The sequence below is a fragment of the Arvicanthis niloticus genome, chromosome 11 (assembly GCF_011762505.2).
Source record: "Arvicanthis niloticus isolate mArvNil1 chromosome 11, mArvNil1.pat.X, whole genome shotgun sequence".
Classification (NCBI taxonomy): domain Eukaryota; kingdom Metazoa; phylum Chordata; class Mammalia; order Rodentia; family Muridae; genus Arvicanthis; species Arvicanthis niloticus.
Genome location: NC_047668.1, coordinates 15,770,071 through 15,786,667, shown reverse-complemented (window position 1 = coordinate 15,786,667; position 16,597 = coordinate 15,770,071). Strand labels below are relative to the sequence as shown.

General features: G+C 41.1%; 1 protein-coding gene across 3 annotated transcripts in view; it reads left to right on the top strand.

The window, feature by feature from the left end:
* Akap6 (A-kinase anchoring protein 6) overlaps window positions 1-16,597 on the top strand; it is a 423,485-nt gene that overhangs the window by 159,486 nt on the left and 247,402 nt on the right. For all 3 annotated transcript variants that reach the window (XM_076941872.1, XM_076941873.1, XM_034514536.2), the window contains one exon: window positions 14,764-15,015. In XM_076941872.1, coding sequence (XP_076797987.1) covers window positions 14,764-15,015 — 252 coding nt within the window. The remainder of the gene's footprint in view (window positions 1-14,763; window positions 15,016-16,597) is intronic.

Below are 16,597 nucleotides of genomic sequence, written 5' to 3'. Positions count from 1 at the left end.
TTTCTTATTCTTACCCTTACCTAAAGGCAAAGCTGCTATTACCTGAGTCGAAGTTTATGACGTTGCTTAGGGAAAGTAGTTTCTGCCCTGACTTCCTTCAATGATGAGCTATCATATGGAAGTTATGCCAAATAAACCCTTTGCTTCCCAAGTTGCTTTATTCATGGTGTCTCATCACAGCAATAGTGACCCTGACTAGGATGCCTGACACAGGGGTCAGGTGTACAGGAAGAGGAGCCAGCTTAGGGTTTGTTGCTCTTTCAGATGAGAGCAGGGTGACTGGAGTTAAATGGACAAACACTCAAAGTAAGTTTTTGTTAACTCTTTATCGACCATCAGCAGTTATTTTAGGTTCTAGGATCTGATAGAAATCAAGATAGGCAGAAAGGGCTCCTATTTTTAGAGAACCTATATTCTAACAAAAGGAAAAAGTAGAATTTGATTTACCAACACTATATTTTTGCCTTTAAGAGAATGGAAAGAGAGGAGGGAGGAGTCCCAGTTGGTAAAGTGCCCACCTCATGAACAGAACTACCTGATTTTAATCTCCAGAACCCAGTAAAAAAGTTAATGGGCTAGCATACACTTGTAATCCTAGTGCAGAGAAGGCAGAGGCAGGCAGGTCCCTGAGGCTTGCACTTAAGAGGTAAGACTTATACACCTTGCCTCAAATAAATTAGCTCCCAAGTGAGGCACAACACCAGAGTTTGTCCTCTGACTTGCACACACACACACACACACACACACACACACACACACACACACACGCACGCACTCAAACACACATATACTGGGGAGAGAGGCAGGAGAACCATCAGGATGGTGCAAGCCTGATGTCCTGAGTTCAGTTCCTGGAACCCACATAAGTTAGGAGAGAACAGACTCCACAAGTCTGTCCTCTGACCCTACACACATGTTGTTGTTGTGTGTCATGCCCCCCATACACGCACGATAGTAATAACGAAGTCTTAAAAATTCTCAAAAAGAGAATGAAAGGTCAAATATCCAGCAACAAGGAATTGGCTGCATAAGTAATGTATGTTAGTCTGCCCCGGGAATTAGAAAGATGTTAATTGGCACGAAGGGATATTCACACTGTGCTATTGAATAAAAGCAGCACAAATCTGGGATTCAGTATAGAATATCCAGAATGTGGAGTACACTTTGTACAAAGGGGGAGTGACTAGAGACTTATCCATTTATTCCTCATTCAGTGTCTGCCAGGGACTGTTTCTATATCAGGCAGTTTTGCTTGATGGTAGATAGACATGATCCCTGATTTGGTTTTTACTTTAGGCACATTAGAGTGTTTTACCTTCATGTAATGTCTGTACAACACATATGTGCCTGGTGTATGTCAGAAATTGAGTCTGGATTCTCTGGAACTAGATTCACAGATGCCTGTTAAGCGACCATGTCAGAGCTGGGAACTGGACCTGCTTTCTTTGGGAGAAGAGCCACTGCTTCTAACCACCGACTGTTCTCTGCCCACTCCCCCCCCAACCCCCCGATTAAATTTTGTCTGACCTTTTCATACTTTTTTTTTTTTTTATAATGATCTTGATGTAATTTCTGTTGAAAAAACAATTTATTGAAGTTTTAAAATTCTATCTGCCCTGGGCCATTTGTGTGCTATAAATTTGTTTTCTGAATCATCATTGACTGTACAAATGGAATGAGAGACACACAGTTAAAAATGTCAGTCCTTTCCTATCTCCAGTCCAGGTCTTATGCAAGGGTGGAGGTGGCCCCAGGACACCAGTTTCCAAAGTGGTCAGAACTGGATTCTGCCTGGCACGGAAGCAAGTAGCGTCCTGTTGCTGAGACTTTGTATCTCTGGCTGTTTATAGTGTTTCAAGGAGGCGGGTCGTCCTAGCCTGGTGTCAGTTTACATTTGCTGTATGATACTTGATGCTTTTTATATTTCTGTTGAAGTTGCCTCTCCCGGAAATCTCTGTCATTCCATAAACCCTGCTGCCGCCTCTGCGTGCAGCTGACCTCCTACAGTTTGAAAAACAGGGTGTATTCTGGTTACATTTAAAGTAAGTTTCGGGATGAGTTCCTGGCCAAGGATTTGGCTCTAGTTATCTTTTCCCACAGATTAAAGGGGAGGGGCTTATGCAAAGCCTCTGTGCTGTTTTCTGTCTCTGTGCTTCTGACCTTCTGAACTGGGTCAGCCTTATCCTCTCCTGGTCTTTAAATGCTGGATCTCTGTATATATGCTGAAGAACAAACAAGCAAGCAAAATCCATCATTTTCTTTCTTTCTTTTTTTTTTTTGAAAAATATTCCGCACTTCTTATAAATTATAATATGAAAATAAATGCATACTGATACAAAAGCCAAACAAAAACAACAAAAAAAATGACCCACATATAATGTCTTTCCCTGTGAATATGCTGGTATATTTTTTCTTTGTCTTTTTGGCTCACATGATTGTCTCAGCTTTTGTTCTAACGTTTATATAGCCTGTTAAATAAATTGCACACTCTATCTTGGCCAATCCTTCTAAGCTATGAAGAACGGATACTATCAAAATTTCCTTTTCTAATATCATGTAAGGTCAGAATGCCATTTTCAGGAAAGCATTGGTCAGCCACAGCTCAAGGAAATTACTGATCAAGTGGTTAATAAAATCGGTCATCAGTGGACAAATCCCAAGAGGCATTTTAGTACAGTGAGCTCCTGGGGTCATTGATGGCTTTGACATTAGCGACCTATGAGAAGAGGAAGGAAATGATCCCTCTGGGCCAAATCACTCTGAGCTGTTCTCTGCCAGCCTGGGAGGCAGACAACCTTTGACCTTTGTGTGGGCTTCACAGAAGCACCCCAGCCCTCATGCACTGTAAGTGAACAGACAAGCAGCATGGACACGCATAGTCCTCTTTTACCAGAAACACCTAGGTTTTCTGTAGGCTTTCCTTTTTGTCTTCACTGGTCTCTTTTGTTATCTGACCCTTTCCAGCCTAGATCTCCTCACACTTAAAAGGTTTCTCTCAGCCTTTGCCTCTGCCTTCCAGGTAGTCTGAATTATTTGCACAAAGTTTTAATGCAGTTCTGAAGATGTGACCTTTTCTGAAGGATCTTCTATATCTTCCTTGGTTGCATTCTGTGTGCAGAAATGATTTAAATGCTATATCCTTACGACTATTGATGTCCTGGTGTCTAATTCCTCCACCAAATCTTTCTTTCAACTTTCACAAACCCGAAGGCATGCTTCTAGTGGCCAGCACCATTGTCTTTCTGCACTTTGCCTTCTGGTTCCCTCCACCTTAAAAAGAACATTAATTGTGCTCTCTCCTATTTAGAAGTCAACTGGAATATTCCACTTTGCTTCAGAAGTAGCTGAAGTCTAACTTACAGATAAATAATGGAAGTTGTTTTGCCTTGTGACCCTCTCAGCTGTGCTTTTCTTACCCATATTCCCAGCATCCCCTGCTCTGAGCCACTCAGCTGTGCTGCTCTGTTGCCCTTTCATTTGTGTCTTTAATTTTATTATGTCTGTTTCCTGTCAGTACACTTGCACACATCTGAATTTTCACCAGACCATCACAAGATGGTTTCTGTCTACAGTGAATTAGGAGTGGGCCAAGCACATGGTTTAGGGCATGTGGGGCAAAGAACATTAATCATGAATGAAATATTGAATGAATCTAGGCTCAGATGTTGTCCGAGTCAGCTCAGAGCTCATTTATCGATCCTGCCACTTCTTTTGTATGTATTCGAAAACCCCACCCATTGTTTGAAAGGCACAGAATTCTCTGTGCATAATTAGGGAGAAGAAAGTCCTTCAGTAGGTTTATAGTCAATCTAAATAAGCAATGGGTTTTAGAACGACATTTTAGATAAAATTAATCTAGGTATATAAGCAGTTGAAGCTGAATTTGTCACTTAGCTTGTAACAGATTTCAAAAGCAAAGAATAATGTCCTTCGAGGAGGCTGAATCGCTGTTACAGGATTATTTGAATAGACCCTTCATCCTCCATTTTGGCGGGTCATTGGAGTATTAATAACGGATTGCTGTTGTGCTTGGCAGTCAAATATGTTATTCTTATCCATTTTTATTTCCCAAAGGAGCCTCTGGAGAAGGGCAAAGAGGGTAGATTTAAAACCACATTATTGGAATTCAATACCTTTCATCTTGTTTTGTATGTCTAGGGGCTTGCTGAAGAGTGGTACCAATCTGGAGAGTCAGCCAAGCATGGGCCCAAAAGGCAGGGTACCAAAATGGACTTTCTTAAGTAAGATATAAGCTGGATTCTGTGTTTTAATTTAGCTTTCAATGATCGACACTAACATTTCCAGAAAAGATTCTGAATGTGTGTTTCTGCACTTTGATCATTTTGCTTTTCAAGGGTAAAGGAATGGACAAAAATCCATCAATGCAGATTATTTAGGCTAATGAAAATAGTTTTAAAAGTTACATAGGTCAATTACAAAAAATATAAATGCATAAAGTTATACAAGTCAATTATAAAGTATAAATGTGCTTATAATTTATAAAAAAAATTATGACAAACTGAAATTTTAGTCAATGTAAACTGAACAGCTGAGGGAATGCTAGGTTTTCACGTGCCTTTGTCCTTCCCGTAATCACACAAAAGCCCGAGAAGAGATGAATTTGAATCCTAGAATGCTAGAGTGTCATGATCACTCTGTCAAGTCTTGGAATCTGTCCTCAGAAAAGTATCCTCTCTTGAGGTTTTTATAGGAAAACGCAAAATAAGCTGGCTATCCAGCCATACTCAAAGGGGACTAATAATGTTTCCATTCCCGATGTTACTGCAGATGAATACATCCTTTCCATTTCATAAGGACCATTTCAAGGTCCTTAAAGAAAAAAGGAAACAAATAAAGTTAAGTCTTCAGAACCAGTTTTAATGATATGTTATTTGTGTTAGAAACAGATGGTGAATTCCTGGTCACCTGACCTGGGAGCGCCTGTGACTCAGGGCAGGGTGTCCATAAGTGAAACCAGTAATATCTTCTCACCTGTAGAGAATACCTCAGTTTCAAGACATTCCTCAGCCTCCCCCACATGCACACGTATTCCATGCATCTCCCACACGCACTTTATATTACATGCATCCTCTTGCCACATGCTCCTTAACTATCTACTCTTTGTGTGGAGCTGCCTTCACTTCTTAGTTGTTACGCTTCCTCCCTCCCTCTCTCTTTCTCTTCCTTCTTCTCCCTGACAAAAGACATTTCTAGTGGAGAAATGTGAAACTTACTCATTGACAGTGCAGTGAAAACCGTTTGTATACTGCCACTTCGAGAAAGCCTTTTGAGTAGCTGTAATGCCTTTTCCAGCCTTTTCTCCTTGAGTATGCAGAAACACTCCTTTTATAGAACTCTTGCAACTTACTTTTTATCCTCAGTTAAAATGTATCTTAACCACAGGATTCCATTCAATGTACTTTGGCACATTGTCGATGTATAAGGTCTGTATCAGTGGTTCTCAACCTGCGGTCTGAACCCCTTTGGATCCTGCATATCAGATATTTACATTATGATTCACGACACTAGCAAAATTATAGCTGTGAAGTAGCGGTGAAGTAGTTTTATGGTTGGGGGTCAGCACGATGCAAGAAACTGTATTAAAGGGTCGCAGCGTTAGGAAGGCTGAAGACCACTGCTCTAAGGCAATATTGTATTTATCAACTCAGATGTCATCCCAGTTATAGTGATAGAGAAAAGATTAACAACTAAAAAAACCAGAAGAGGGGTGTACTGGACCTGTTGATAGACCCACAGGCTGAGAACTGCTGCCTTAGAGGAAATTCCTAGGAATGAATAACTACATCACTAGAGATAGTGGAAAATTTCCAAGAGGCTCACTGAGGCTTGCTTTCAAACCATTCCTATATGAAGAAAAGACTGACATTGCATAGTCTAAAGCGACTGTTATCTCTCTTGTAAGGGCCTAACCATGGCCTCTGAAATTAGCTCCTCACAGATCTCTGATTCTTCAAGGGTTCATTTTCTATTCTAGGTTCTCAAAAAAAAAATCTCTTAAAAGCCTGTGTCTATTGTGTCACTTCCCAGTAGGCATGTCGTGGGTGTATAAAAATCAACAGCGTAGCTAGCTGTCCCTGAGGAGGAGGAAGACATAGAAACACATCTTTAGAAGTTGTGCCATGGTCTTAGTGGTCTAAATATACAAAGTGCATCTAAAACAAGGCTGGCTTGGCCAAGGTTATGACTTGAGTCAGCAAAGACATCCCAAACAGAATTTTCATCTATTTTATGACTCTTTTTAGAGAGGAATATTTATGCGTACGTCCAGAGATTGAATTTATAGATGAATCTTTATATCTAGAAATGCTCCTAAGAGCCTTTTAAGAGAGCTGATAGGAACTTTCCAAGTCAAGTAAGACAAATATAAATAATTAATAGGTATTGATAGCTCTCCCTCCCCACAAGGGAAATCTGAAATGATTGCAGTGAGGGTGAGCGATACAGTCAGACAGAGGAATATGTGTACTTGTGTTGCTAATACGGAGAACTGGAGACGGGAGGTGTTATGTCTCGAATCCACCATGCCAGCCAAAGGAAACAACCCAAATGGGACATTAACTCCAGGGTGGTGCATTGCAGTTTTGGCCCTTATTCCAAACGGACTGTAGATCCTTCCCCTCCAACTGCTGTTCAGAGTCTACAATTTTACTTGCCATGTGAGCTATTGAAGGGGCCATCACAGTGTGTTCCTCACAGAGAAGACCCATGCTCATCATTGTATAGCCCTAAGCTGTAAACAATCCCAGTCCAGTGGCCTTGCATTGTTGAGAATAAAAGATTGCCTCACCTGGGACACTCAAACCTCGGGTACCAGGTCTTCTGTGTTTTTGATTACTGCCTTTGTCCTTTGGCTTATTCTCTGATAGTTCTATGAAGTCTCAGTGGCTACGGAGGCAGGAAGCTTCTCGGGGTATACTTATGACCTGAATTTTCCTTTCCTGGATGATTGTTCATCATGTGGTTCTTGTCACATTTCATTGAAGGACTTTGAGGGACTGGAGAGACGGTTCAGAGTTAAGAGCACTGACTGCTCTTCCAGAGGTCCGTAGGTCAATTCCCAGCAACCAAATGGTAGTTCACAACCATCTGTAATGGGATCTGGTGCCCTCTTCTGGTATGTCCGGAGACAGTGACAATGTATTTACATACAAATAAATAAATAAATAAATAAATAAATAAATAAATAAATCTTTTTTTAAAGGAAGGATTTTGAAGCTAGTAAAGAAACTTATGAAACTTGAAACTTTTATTAAATTATGTAAACTGTTGACCCTACAGTGCAAGTTATTAAATCTCAAAACCCCAATGAAATTGCTTAGTGACACATTGTTCAGCATCAACATCTCTCTTCTTGAATGATACATATAAAAACAGAAAAAAAAAGAGGTATATCAGAAAAACCTACAAACTTCATGTTCTCCTAGAAATCATTATAGTCATTTCAGTATTAGCAAATAAAATTGTGGCAAATTGTTTTCTGGGGCATAAAAACAAAGAATGGGAGTTCTCTGGTTACCGCTGGGTGATGTTAAGAGTGGGCATCTTTCCCAAAACTTGACGTCTTTGTTTCCATATAGCAGCAGGCTTACACACAGTTTCGACTTCAGCATCAGTCAGCTAAGACGGGTGACACATCTCTGGCTCCATGCTTTCTCGTGAGTGGCATGGAGAATACCAGCATCACGACTGCCAGTGTTTAAGGAATCGTACTGCTTTCCTCTTGCTCCTCAGCCTCTCTTCTCATAAACGCAAGAGAGGATTCCATGTCAGTTACATTCATCGGCCCAAGCCGATCCAGATTGGTGCGGATGCACCTCAAAGAGCAAACAAACCAGTTCCTATTTTTAAGGGCACTCCCTCTGGTTTGTGAAGTATCATATTTTCCTCAGGTGAATTGAATTCTATAAACATCTTTTGGACATTGTTCATAGGTTTGGCAGGGTCCTGTTGGTGTCTCCTTATAGACATAAAGACAAACAGAGCTGGTTTCCTGCCTCTGGGAAGGTAGGCTAGTCAGGGGACTGTGTGAGTGAGAGCTAATTATAACAGCAGCGTCATTTCCAGGAGCGATTTTATTGCAGTCATCATGTTTATGTAATTTTACCAGTAAAAAAAAGGATAGCTATTGTATGCAAATTTATACCGCGTTAGTCATAAAATGCCCTACTACTATCCTTCCTGCCTGTATCCATTATAGCTGTTCTCAGTGAGGGAGTATGAAGTAGACACTAGAAAGAGTGTTTGGTGGAGAAAAAAGGAAAAAGAATGTGATTTAGTTCCTGGTTTGGGAGACTTTCCAAAAAAAAAAAAAAAAAATGGCTGCATCTCTAAGGTCACTAGCTACCTGGAAGATTGAGTCAAGTGAAGAGTGAGCAGCATAAACATAATGTCTTCCGTGTCTTTTGTCCCTGCCAGTGATCTTAAGGTCCTGGGGATGGCTGTATGGTGGGAGGAGAGTGTCACTTTCCTGTGTTAGCATAACCAGTTCTGAGGGAAAATATCCTATAGGTCGATGCGTTTGAAGGTTCATCGTCAGCTCCCACTTACTTCTGAGGCATCCCTCTTTATCCTCCATACTCTCCAGAAAATGGCGCAGGAGCTCTGAACCAGTTAGAGAAAAAAGTGGGTGCCGGTGCTCACATCGCCATGACCTTAAGTGCTCTGCTTTCTCTTTTTGCCTAGAACTGAAAGGATTGTGTGAACCAAAAACAAACTTCTATGTTTATGTTTGCTGTGACGATGAACTTCTACTATTTTTAACTGATTAGATAGCAGAATTTACTTCCTTGGTTCATTGTCCTGCAAGTTTTGAACTGTCTTTTTATAATTATGGGTTGAACTGGGGACAGTTTGAGTATCTTTTTAAAACATTGTTGTTCAAAGGGTATTTTTAAACTATCCTCAGCTTGTTATTTTTAGAGACATCTGTTAATCTAATCATCAGAGTGAGCTTGCTGGACAACAACTTTTCTCAGAGGGAAAGGTTTAAATGAATGAAATCCACATAGAACCATGGGAGATTTTTAAACCGAGAAAGCAATGGGTAATATTGAAAAATAAACCTGAATTGTTTTATCTACTATAATTAATTTTTTAATTGTCAGTTTGTGAAAGTGTTTGTAATGTTTTCAGTCATAAGATAATTGGTAGCCACGAACTGTAAAGAGAACCATGAGATGTACCTACCATCTAGCCAGGAAGAGCATGCACAGATAGAAATTAGTCTTCTGGGATTGACGCTAACTTGGTACATTCTGTTGGTGATACAAATCATCAAGACTTGTGTGAAATAATGCCCTGTTGTCAAACAATATTATAGGAAGTCAGATGTAGTAACTCATTTATCTCTATGCACAAGATGGTGGCACAAGATAACAGTTCAGGCAAACCTCTAAAGGTTTATCTTGATCACTTCAACAAGTTTCTCTTTTCTGCATTCTTCTACCTTTACAATCCCAAGGTCTTCTCTGTTCCTAGACATGGCTACCAAGGGGCAAGAGGTGCTTTAAAAGCACTCTCTGAATCAGAAGTCTCGAGCCTGTGTAGGTTAGTAGATCTTTCATCGTATAGTTCCAGGGGATCATTCATGCCAAGGTCCCATTGTTCCAAGGTGAAATACTTGGAAATACAAGAGAGGAATCTGGAAGTCAGATAACAAAGGTCTACACTAGGAAAGAGGCTGAAACAAGCAGAAATACACATAAGAATCAGCTGCAAGCAGGGACCGTGGGGCAATGTCAGACTAAGGCCACGAGGATGTCCAGACTCAGCCTTCCCTGCTGAAGAATGACTGGTGTGCTCTATGGTCTCTTGTGTGGATGCTGGGATAGAATCTGTGCTTTTTATATATCTCTTCTTTAGTATCTTCATCCATCTTCTGACCTTCCCCCCTCTAAACTCAGTTTCTTGCCAACCAGCACTATTCTCTCTCTCAAGTTCTTCTTGAGAACATAGTTGAAATAACTTGAAATTAAACAGTATTTGTTGGGTTATTATAATTCCCCATGAATTTTAACTCCTATCTGAGCTTAATCAATCATTGTCATTGTAAGCATTTAAAAATTCTACCTGTGGCATGAAATATTGTGTCTCCCATTAATACTCTCAGTGGCAGATAAAAATATTTTGCGTATATGTTCTTAAGATGCGTGAGTGCATAGATAGATAGAAATCTGATCACGAAGGGATTGTTTATATTTCTAAAAAAGGATTTTCTTATTTCTTATTTGGTTTCCTCTGAGTAGCAAATGCGTGTCTATCAAGAGTTTAGTCGTAAGGACTGAAACCAGTTTCTAGTTGCCGTCTGCTCCAGTCACACTAGCAGTGGAGTCTAGACTCATTTCCTACGTGGATCGGTTAGGCTGGCCAAGTGCCCCAGACTGTGCTTCCAATTCACCTTGTTAATGAAGTACCTACAGGGCCTCCAACAGGTCAGTTCTCCTGGAGCTTTTAAATTACAAACAGTTCCTGCAGGGAGGCAGTCATTCAGCTAATTACTTTATTAAGTCTCTAATTCCTAGATTGGATTGAATTAAATTATCAGGTTACCCACAATCTTCAGCTTCTTTCATATAAATTTCCAACAAACAGGCAATTGTTAAGAAGCTAAGTATCAGATCTCCAAACTAGTTATTCTATAAATAGTTGTTTAATATTTATGCAGAGTGACAGAGGGAAGCATATTTTTCTATCACTAGAGAGCACATAGTTCAGAATTACTACTTACTTTTCTCTAATCAAATCTTTGATCAGGTGCTCATAACAAAGTCCAAGTTTGGGAAAGTGGGTACATACACATACAAGCACATATGCATGCAAATGCACATATGTACACATACTTGAATGTACAAACACACACACACACACAGCTTTTTATTCTACGGTCTGTGTGTTCATATGGTTTTGGTCAGGCTAAGCAACTGATGGTAGAATAGAAAGCATGAAATAATTTATAGATTCCAGGAAGTTGCATCATGCTATGCATTATTTAGTTTTTAGAATTTTAATAAGGGTTACATGTGCACATTGCCAGAGTATTCATCAGAGGGAGGTGGGAGTTTGAGAGGAAGGTGATTTTTTTTTTCCCCTTCAGAGTTCATCATCTTCTTTGGGAACTGTACCAACTTCCTTTCCTTTTGTAAATATGCAGGAGGATGGTTGCCTGGCACCAGTAATGCTTGGTGCCCCTTTAAGAATTGTCTCTCCTGGGTAGTTGCCTGGGAATCTTGACCCATCACCTGGCTGACTACATTCCTACATTCACTATGAAGGAGTCAAGTCATGTGTCAGAGGAATGGGTGGCATGGATTTTGGCATGTGGTATCATAGCTATATATAACCTATTGTGCTGGGTGCTGGGAATGGGTGAGAAATTCCTATTAGTCTATTCTGAGCAAGTGGCACAGGATTATTCAAGCTATTGCTGAATGAGTCTGTAGGTCCTTTTTTTTTCTACTAGATACTATTTGCAAAAAACCAAACACTGGGAAAGCCAGGAAACTGTTCTCTGACCAACAAATTGGATGGGGGAACTAATGGTTTAAAAACTCCTTATTCTGGGGCAAATGTGGGGTTTGGAGTTTTCTAGAAGTGAGTTATAAGTTATGAGGTGTGATATATGTGCTGACATTAGTGCTCTCACGAAGGGAGAAGGGTTATGGGAGCCAGGATGCCCTCTATTTCTTACCTAATTTGGACTTGGTCAAATCTGGCACAGTGCTGGTGCATCATGGGTGCACTATATCAGAAATCAGACAGACATGTTTGTGTTTCTCTATGTCAAAATTCACTGAATAGTACCAAACTGGCTACACTATTTACCAAGTAGTCCCGGTTTTCTTTGATAGCTGGCCATTGGCAAGCATAGGTTCTTTTATCAGGATCTTAATTACAAATACTTTTAGATCACATGGTATATATGACATAATAATTATATCTATGTGTAGTTACACAATGGCTACAAAAGGATTGCAGGAGCTACAGCAGAGAGCAAGTCCTATGGAGGAAGAAAGTAGGAAGAAACATGCAAGGAGTCACTGTGCAGGCAGACGTGGGGGTGTTAGGTGATACTACAGAGGCAAGCCACGGTTGCAGAGTTAAGCCAGGCCTCAGGATTGAGTCAAGATGAGGTACGGGATGCCACAGAGGTGATGGTGTGGACTAACCATGGCAGTTTAAGCTGGTCATCAGCAGTAGCTAAACTGAAACCCCAGGCGCTCAGGAGTTCTCTAGCTGTTGGTCTTTTCATGCTCACAGGGAGGAGTCAGAAGACAGGTTGGTGGAGACCATAGCCACAGCAGTGTTAGGGGCTCTTCTTTAGGGGCTCCAGAGAATGGCGTTGTAATCTTCATTAGTCTGTTTTTTTTTCTGATATAATTTTAATACACCCACATGCTCATATGGTCCCAGTATACATTGCTAAGTTTATGGTTGGTACCTTCTTGCTTTTAGAATTTGGTCTGTGCTTTGTGGGACATTCTGAATGGATAGTGTGGTGTTTGCATGCACCAGGTTCAAAGTCATCCTGCATTTTCACGAAAAATAGAGCTAAATGTTGACTGCACATTGGAATCACCTAGGGCAAAGCAGAGTCTAAAAAAATTTATTTTACATGTTTTTGGAGTAACAGAACAGGGCACAGCCAGATATCAACATGATGGGGTGGTTTACATGGTTATAATGATATTGTAATGAAACCAAAGTCCTTTGGCATACGTCCTGGTCAGGGTTTGTATTGCTACACAAAACATCATGACTGAGAAGCAAGTTGGGGAAGAAAGGGTTTATTCAGCTTTTACACTTCCACATTGCTGTTCATCACCAAAGGAAATCAGGGCTGGAACTCATACAGGGCAGGAACCTGATGCAGAGGCCATGGGGGAGTGCTGCTTACTGGATTGCTTCCTCTGGTTTGCTCAGTTTGCTTTCTGATAGAACCCAGGACTACCAGCCCAGGAATGGCATCATCTACAATAAGCCCTCCCACCCTTGATCACTAATTGAGAAAATGCCTTAGAGCTGGATCTCATGGAGGCATTTCTTCAAGGGAGGCTCCTTTCCCTGTGATAACTCCAACTTGTGTCAAGTTGACACACAAAACCAGCCAGTACGGCATGTCAACATGGTGCCTTGTGTAGCTGGCTTAGAGTTCCCTTCAGCAGGTGATAACTGGACAGTAGGCAAGCACTCATTGGCATCCAATTAGCTTTACATATCCAAGCAACAGCACTTGAGATGACAGTGGTGGGACATTGAGAGGATAATAATTGTATTATCTAGGCAGATAACAAAGCCGTTTTCTCTTCCGGTTATTTGAAGTGTTCTGCATCTGTAGGCTCAAGGAGACAGAAAGAGGCTAATAAATAAAAACCAGGAGTATGAGAGGTTGGGAATACTGTCAAGAGGGGCTGGAATGTTAGCCACAGATGCTGGGCTAGGAGAGAAGAGAGGGAGGGGCTGGAGCTTGTGGGTGTGGAAGAATATCTGAAATGGGAGTTAAAATCTGGAAAAAGAGGAGGTGGTGGCCCGAGAGACCTACTGATATTTCACAGTTGGAGTGATGACAGGGTTCAGAATAGAGCTGTGGCAGAGATGCATCAGAGGAACAGGCTGGAGGCCTAGATATTACAAAATAAAGGGAGTCTGAGGTGCATCGGAGTGAGCATGAGTATGACTTAAGATGGCGGTATGGTTGGTATGGAGCAGGGAGAAGGTGAACCATATGCATCTGTCACGGTAATGTAGTTTAAATTCTTTTTAAAAAATTCAACTGAAATCCAACATACACATGAAATCAGAAGGTTATCCTGCCGGTGTAGGAAGTTTTGACACTGATAGCAAGGCTCAGAACCCAAATGGTTCCCTGAAAATTTTACCTTAATTAAACTCCCCAATTTTAATAATCAGTGATGCAACAAAACATGACAGACAGAACGCCTGTATGTCACATATCTATAATTTTGATTAACAACTTCTTAAAGTGACCAAGTGAATAAATGATCATCCAGGGGCTTCACGTGTCTGCTGATAGCCACAGGCACTGAGACCTTGTGAATCAACTGTCAGGTCAGATAGAGAATCTGCCCTCCTCATAGTATGTGTGAGGGTGATTGACATTTTGAGTTAGTGTTGTTTTACGATTTTTGGTTCTTTTTTCGCCTTTGTGTCTCAGAAGTAATTCTGTTTGACATTGAGAGTTGGAAATTTAGGTTCTTACCATGACTTTAAGTATTAAATTGTGTCATTTTTTTTTTTTGAAGATTGACCATTGCTCCTTATGCTGACAATTCCACAGCTAATTTAGAATGGCTGGGGATTCCTGTGAAATAATTCTGCCTTTTTTTCTGTTCCTAGACATCTGACTGGTGTGTCTATTCTGAAATGTGGTGTGCTCAGTATAGCTTACCGCTGTCAGATAAAGCAGCTGCCAGGGCCTTCTCTAGAACCCTGATGAGTAAGAATCAAGTCAGAACGGACCTCTCAGATGAGCTATTAGTTAAAATACCCCAAGAAACAGGAGCATTTTTTGCGGTTTGAAAGAGCCCACCCTTTCTGTGCATGTAAACGGGCCAGTGTTCAGGAATATGGCTGCAACGGTGTAATAGAACAAACGAAGCCAGATGTCTAAAACATGCTGTGGCCGCCCTTGTGCTTGGCGAGTGACCTTTTGTAACCCCTCCTCCCCAGCATGAGGCTAAGTTGCCCCCACATCTGCCCTCACATACTTGCTTTTCTCTGCTGCAGGACATTTGCGAGGATATTTCTGACCACGTGGAGCAGATCCATGCCCTCCTTGAGACGGAGTTCTCCCTAAAGCTGCTGTCCTACTCGGTCAACGTCATCGTAGACATCCACGCAGTACAGCTGCTCTGGCATCAGCTCCGTGTATCCGTACTGGTCCTCAGGGAGCGCATCCTACAAGGTCTGCAGGACGCCAATGGCAACTACACTAGGCAGACTGACATTCTGCAAGCGTTCTCTGAAGAAACAAAGGAGGTGAGTGGCCTTTGGCAGCAAGTCATGCTTTGCCAGGTGTTTCCATTCGAAAACGTTTTTCCGGTTTAGAGATGCGAGGATGAGGTTTTTGTAGTGAAGTCAGCAGGTCTTTATCTAGGATCTGGGCAGAGTGACTAGAAAGTAACCACTTGAGTGTGAAGGGGGCTTTTGACATAAGTTTGGATAGATGTCATCCATAGATGCTAGCACTCCCTGACTTCCTGTCTCTTCCACAATTATTTAAAGCATATTTGTTTAACACTATGTTAAGGTACTAGGAATATGATCAAAACAGCATTTCTACTGGGTGGAAAGATGGCTCAGCAGTTAAGAACACTGACTGCTCTTCCAGAGGAAGGTTCAATTTCCAACCCTCTCATGGGAGCTCACAGCTGCCTTTAACTCCAGTTCCTGGACGGTAGTTCTGGCCCCAGTGGATACAGGCATGCATGTAGTACCAGACAACCACTCAGGCAAAACACTCATACACATAAAATACCCACTGTCTCTGAAAAGCCATCATTTCTGTTGTGAGGAGATTTAAATCTCGTTGGGGATAGAGAGAAATGAAGAGAGGCTACGTCCAAACTGTGATAAGTCTACAAAACGCAGACGGACATCAGAGAAAGAAGCCTTGGACTAATGACATGGCATTTGTTTTCATAGCTCCATAGCTCTTCATACTTAGTTCAGTTCCTTGCTATTACTTTTTCAGAACACATGTTCTTCACATTTACAAGGCTCTTGTCTGTGTGAGATTAAGGAGCTTCTTAATGAGTGTTGTAGAATTCACTTATTTATTTATTAGTGTTTCAATTGCTGTTTAACTCTCAACACCACAAAACAAATCTGTGCCTATTTTTATAAATGATGTACTCTTACTAATTTTTGTTTATTCAAAATAAAGATTTCATTGTAGAAAGTCTGTGAGGGGTTTAGAAGACTATGAGATTCAAGATCTGCTTTGCTCGCCTCTTAGCTTGCCAGTCTCTGCTTGCAGTTAACATTCCTTGCTGTTGTGACTGGGACTGTGGGGTGACACTGGGGGCCATGTTCTCAGTGTGACTTTCATGGTTACATCATGTAGTATCCATTTGGATTCTTACAAAAAGAGCTAAAAAAATATTTATAAATTTAGTCTGAAGCAGCTCTGTGCATTTTTATTTTTAGGGCTAGTTTTAGGATTATTGAAGAGAGACAAAAATACATGGTGTGAAGATGGGTAGAGGAACAGTGCCGTCCAGGAACTGCTTTGTGGTGTCTTCTGTGAATCAGGTTCTGCCTGCTCTGATCCTTTGCAAACCCTTCTGCTCTCACTGTGTGCTACTCAGGGAGAGCTGACAGGGGTTTAGCTTTGTTTGGTTTTGCCTGCACACCAGAACTGGAAAAAGGGCAGAAAATTCAGATAAAATTCTCAGAATACATCTAGTGGTGGAAGATTTGCAGAATCAAAATGAAATCGAAACACTTTACAAACTAAGATGAAATACTGGTAAACTAGAACAGCAGATGCCCACCCAATGGATTAGGTTTTTTCAGAATTCATTTGCCTTTCAGAGCCACAGAAAAGAGTGAGATTGAA